The sequence below is a fragment of the Chiloscyllium plagiosum genome, unplaced genomic scaffold (genome assembly GCF_037043375.1).
Source record: "Chiloscyllium plagiosum isolate Xiang-an unplaced genomic scaffold, Cpla_swu_hap1 HiC_scaffold_11, whole genome shotgun sequence".
NCBI lineage: Eukaryota > Metazoa > Chordata > Chondrichthyes > Orectolobiformes > Hemiscylliidae > Chiloscyllium > Chiloscyllium plagiosum.
In genome coordinates this window covers 21,509,554-21,515,553 of record NW_028270149.1, presented here as the reverse complement: position 1 = coordinate 21,515,553, position 6,000 = coordinate 21,509,554, and the positions used below count along the sequence as shown (strand labels likewise).

At 43.2% G+C, this 6,000-nt stretch overlaps 1 protein-coding gene across 1 annotated transcript in view; it reads left to right on the top strand.

The window, feature by feature from the left end:
* Positions 1-2,174: 2,174 nt before the first annotated feature.
* LOC122557388 (G protein-coupled receptor 83-like) overlaps positions 2,175-6,000 on the top strand; it is a 29,679-nt gene continuing 25,853 nt past the window's right edge. The window contains exon 1 of the mRNA XM_043705047.2: positions 2,175-2,893. Coding sequence (XP_043560982.1) covers positions 2,498-2,893 — 396 coding nt within the window. The 5' untranslated portion in view covers positions 2,175-2,497. The remainder of the gene's footprint in view (positions 2,894-6,000) is intronic.

The window sequence follows — 6,000 nt, the reverse complement described above, 5'->3', positions numbered from 1 at the left end:
TTTACCAAGATGCTGCCTAGTATGGGACAATTTAGCTATGAAGAAAGGTTGGATAGACTGGGTTTGTTTTCACTGGAATGCAGGAAGTTGAGGGGTGACCTGATAGAAGTCTATAAGATTGGGAATGGCATGGATAGAGTGGGAGGTATGAGATTTTACCATGGGTCAAGGGGTCAATTATAGGTTTGAGGTCTGAGGGACGAAGTTTAAAAGAGATGTGCAAAGCAAGTGTTTTACACAAAGGGTGGTGAGTGCCTGGACTGTGTTGCCACAGGCGGTGGTGGAGGCAAACATAATAGCAGCATTCAAGAAACACCTGGACAAATCCATGAATAGGAAGGGAATAGAGGGATGCAGATGGTGTAAGTGAAGACAGTTTTATTATGAAAGGGCAAAATGTGGCAGCACAGGCTTGGAGGAACGAAGGACCTGTTTCTGTACTGTATTGTTCTTTGTTTCTGCACATTAGGCTTTTGTTCCCGTGAAGTTGGCCACTTTCCCCATTATCCTTGTAGAGACTTAGCACAGCAGGTCAGGTGGCATCCGAGGAGCAGGGGAGTCGATATTTTGGGCATAAACCTTTCTTGAAACATCAACTCTCCTGCTCCTTGGATGCTGCATGACCTGCTGCATTTTTGCAGCACTGCAGTTTTCAACTCTGACTCTCCAGCATCTGCAGTCCTCATTTTTTCTCTTAGCTCTTGACCGTACTGTATGGTCATATGGCTACAGTAAAACAACTTCATGCTGCACAAAGTAGGGATCCAACTTGGTCATTTCCATTGTCTTAGGTTTGTTCAATACATTGATGTCAGTTGTTAAGCCTTTTAATCTTTTGCTTATAAATTCTGTGCCAGGTGTCTGCTCTCTCGCTAGAACTAGAAGAAGGAGCGATATTTCAAAAACTGCTGGACTATAACCTCCTGTCATGTGATTTTTGACCTTGTCCAACCCAGTCCAACAGGCACCTCCACATCACATGACTAGCTAAACAAAAAAGGCAATTGCTCAGTGAATCGTGAGAACCTGGAAGGATTATTGTTGTTATTTTGTGACAATATATTACATCAAAATCCATCTGTGTGGGTTTTCGTCTTCAATAAAAGTTTACTTCTGAAGAAGGTTCCACTGGACCCAAAATATTAACTCTGCTTTCTCTCCACAGATGCTGTCAGACTGGCTAAGTTTTTCCAACAATTTCAGTATTTGTCTCTGTTTTCCAGCATCCGCCATTGTTGTTTATTTTTAAAGTTTATCCCTTATTTATTTTCTTCTAACCTGAGTAAGTAACGAACATAGTTGCAGTCTGCCCTCCTGGTGACTCCTCAGCTAATATAGCAAAGTGCAAAGATGTCTCTACCTGGTGGCTCTTTCCAAATCACAGAGCTGCAGAAATAAAGGGAGCTTGAAATGAAAACTTTATTTCTCACTTTGCAGATCCTGCCACACCTGCTAAACATCTTCAAAACGTTTTTTTGCATTTTCGTCATTTCAGCTCTCTAGTATTTGCTTTAATTTTATAGGGGAGCTTCACATTATTGTACTGGAAATGACTTGTTGGTGTCTGGGACATGTTTCTGTGTATTCTGAGTTGCGAAGCACAACTGGATTCTGTAGCTAACATATAATTTTAAAAAAAGTGCAGGAGAAGGTTGGCAAGTCTGGCTGAATCGGTGGAGCTGGTCAAACTGGCTTAAGAAATGTTGCCTCTGTTTTCTCTCTCCACAGATATTGCCAGGCGTGCTGGGTTTGTCCCAATTTTATTTCCTGTAATTTCAGGTTTCCAGCATCCGCAGTATTTGGGCGCTATAGATGTTGATCATTTATCTCAGTATCACCGCAGCAATCATGGTGGTGGGCAAATGGTGAAAGGGACATTCTGGGTTGAGGGTAGATACATTACAAACTAACGACTGGTGGGTCCCTATTGAAGCCGAAGACAGAAATGAGTATCCTTACTTTTCTCTCTTTTTAATACAATTGCTGCAAAGTATGTTCATTCATTCCTGAATTGTCTAATAAAATGTGACTTTGGGTGGGATGGGGAGGGGTGTGGGGAGCAGTGTGCGTGCTATGACTGCTTGAACGGAAATACATTTCTCTTTTGGAACTGCAGTACAAAACAAGTTGAAGACTTGTGAATGCAACTTCCCGGCTAGTGCAAGGTGGGTGATGAAAGTTTTGAGTATTGGAGCAGTTTGTGATTTCGGGTGAAGTGGGTACAATACTGTGGGTGGGGGTCTGGCTGCAAAGGAGGCATCCAGATGAAGTGCTGCAGTAAACCCGCCTCTTTCCTGTTCGGTATAAAGGAAGCTCAGCATTCAGAGCTGGGGAAAGATCAAATCTCAGAGAAGGGAGATGTGTCGGCACTTTTACAGGAACCTGGTGCGGCATCATTGAGCGAATTGTTGATTTGCATTGGAGTGGCGTGCACTGCAAAGCTCTTGATGTGATCCGCCGGAGCTGGATGTCCCCAAGTTGCCGATCCTGCTGTTAAATGAGCGCCATGAGCCGCTATCTCTGGCTGCCTTTGCCTTATGTCACCAACTCCTTCCGAAAGAGCCAGGAGGAAGTCAATGCCAGCGGCTTTCTGTCGGCGCTGTACGATCTCTCCAACGGCTCCTCCTTGTTCAACTGGGGCAACCTGACCATCGAGGACTGGGGAATCTTCAGCAACCAGTCCAAGTATGAAGCCGAGTCCCAGAACCCGACCGTCAAAGCGCTGCTCATCGTCGCTTATTCTGTCATCATCGTCATCTCGCTCTTCGGGAATGTCCTGGTTTGCCAGGTGGTGGTCAAAAACAAGAGGATGCACTCTGCTACCAGCCTGTTCGTGGTCAATCTGGCTGTGGCCGATATCATGATCACACTCCTTAACACCCCCTTCACTTTGGTAAGACCTGCCTGATGTCATTGCACCAGACCTGGAGGCGCTAGGATTATTAGCAACAGACTGCTGGACATGCATATGGTCACAGAAATGTAAGGGTGCATACATAAGGATCAATGGTCAGCACAACATCGTGGGCTGAAGGGCCTGTTCTGTGCTGTACTGTTCTATGTTCTAAGACTAAAAAGTGCCTGGAACCCCCCTCTTATTGTGCTGAGGGGGGGGGGGGGGAAGGGGGGAGGTGTAGGAACCAGCTGAGATATAGGTCAGGCATAGGTCTTTCAAGCTGCCCCATGTTTAATTATAGTATTTTTTAACATGCCAATTAATCTTGATTTAAAATATAGAAAATTGGTGTTGAATTTTTTTTATCATGAAATAGAGCATCCCTTAAAAGTAGTCTTTACAAGTAACATTGCTCATAACTGATCCACCTTCTCAAGGGCAGCTAGGGATGGACAATACGTATTGCTCACTTAAAATGCCTTGGCAATGGGGTATTGGTTGTACAAAATACAATTCAGATTTGTTTTCATTGATAATGAGTCACTCTGTGCATTTGAAACATTTTTGCGAATTCTTGTGGACATTTTGTGAGATGTTAATGCCATAGCTCTGGTACCAACAATTATGAAATTTGAAGATAAATATTCTGAATCCGGAGACATTTAACAGTCTTGCTGTCTTGGGGGTTGTTCAGTGATGCTCAAGTTTGTAGGAGAAACTCAGCTCGAAGGGAGCTTGGCTTAGAGATAAAGCTACCGAACTGATTCTCAGAAACCAATTATCTTAGAATTGAATCTCCACCTGCACTATTGATTTCACCTTGTTGGGTGCAAGTATCTTTATCAGTGTACATCAGTGTAATTCAGACATATCTGATTTAAAGTCTACATCGAGAAGGTACCCAGGATTTTGGAAACAAAATATTCGCAAATGTTTTTGGTATGTAATGGTTTTATAATGTTATGCTCTTAATGGACATTATGGTACTGCCTCAGTTTCATTTCATCCATACCGAGAACTCCAATCAGGTTTCTATGAGTTAATCTCATCTGTGTTATACCTTCTGTAAAGCGTGGCAGTAAAAAGTGACTTTATTATCCATGAGAATATGCACATTAAAATCTGAGAATTTGGGTTACCAGTGACTCAGGGATTTAGCCCTGACAGGCATGCATCTTCCTGCAGACGAGAATTTGATGATTTTAAGGATTGCATCACTGCTGACAACTCTCCAGTCTCTTTGATATTCCTCAGCATTCTCAAATAGGCATGTCTTGCATCTGACAGCCTTTAACATTGCGTAACTTTAGACTGAAGAAAGCTTCCATTTTCAATTAAATTAACTAATGGCTCTGGCATTGACAATAAGCTCAAAAGTGTATTTCAAAACCACGTCCCCATTGGTCATAGAAAAGATAGACATAGACATAGAACAGTACAGGCCCTTTGGCCCTCGATGTTGCACCGATCCAAGCCCACCTAACCTACACTAGCCCACTATCCTCCATATGCCTATCCAATGCCTGTTTAAATGCCCATAAATAGGGAGAGTCCACCACTGCTACTGGCAGGGCATTCCATGAACTCACGACTCGCTGAGTAAAGAATCCAACCCTAAAATCTATCCTATACCTACCACCCCTTAATTTAAAGCTATGCCCCCTCGTAATAGCTGACTCCATACGTGGAAAAAGATTCTCATGGTCAACCCTATCTAAACCCCTAATCATCTTGTACACCTCTATCAAGTCACCCCTAAACCTTCTTTTCTCCAATGAAAACAGCCCCAAGTGCCTCAGCCTTTCCTCATACGATCTTCCTACCATACCAGGCAACATCCTGGTAAACCTCCTCTGCACCCGTTCCAGTGCCTCCACATCCTTCCTATAGTATGGCGACCAAAACTGCACACAATACTCCAGATGTGGCCGCACCAGAGTCTTATACAACTGCAACATGACCTCAGGGCTCCGGAACTCAATTCTTCTACCAATAAAAGCCAGTACGCCATATGCCTTCTTCACCGCACTATTTACCTGGGTGGCAACTTTCAGAGATCTGTGTACATGGACACCAAGATCCCGCTGCTCATCCATACTACCAAGTATCCGACCATTAGCCCAGCACCCCATCTTTTTGTTACTGTTACCAAAGTGAATCACCTCACACTTACCTACATTGAACTCCATTTGCCATCTTTCTGCCCAGCTCTGCAGCTTATCTATATCCCGCTGTAACCTGACACATCCTTCCTCACTGTCAACAACTCCACCGACTTTCGTATCATCCGCAAACTTGCTCACCCAACCTTCTAGCCCCTCCTCCAGGTCATTTATAAAAATGACAAACAGCAATGGTCCCAAAACAGATCCTTGCGGAACACCGCTAGTAACTGCACTCCAAGATGAACCTTTACCATCAGCTACTACCCTCTGTCTTCTTCCAGCCAGCCAATTCCTAATCCAAACCTCCAACTCACCCTCAATGCCATACCTCCATATTTTATGCAGTAGCCTACCATGGGGAACCTTATCAAACGCCTTACTAAAATCCATGTACACCACATCTACCACTTTACCCTCGTCTACCTCCTCAGTCATCGCAATATGGATGGGACTAGTTTTGGCTGTTTAATTGGATGCAGATCTCTAACTTTTTTTTCATTCCTGGGATGCAGATCTCTAATTTTTTTTTCATTCCTGGGACATGGGCATCGCTGGCTAGGCAGCATTTATTGTCCATCCTTAGTTGCCCTTGAGAAGGTGGATCAGTCATGAGCAATGTTACTTGTAAGGACTATTTTTTAAGAGATGCTCCGTTTCATGATAAAAAAAAGATTTAACAGCAATTTTGTCAACTATGCATGAGATTGAGAATGTTACTTGTTGACTTCAGATGGGTAACTTTGGTTTCTGTTTAAAATTGTGTAAAGTGTGTCTACCTGATTTTTTATTTTCATTATTTCAATCGACTGATTTGATATGTCTGCCCACACAGAAGTATGAATGTTGTGGTACACATCCAGTATTGTTTTGGATTAATTAGCCTGCTGTACATTACTTAATGTTGATTGTTGTAACCCTTTCCTTGTCCTGAGGTCTACA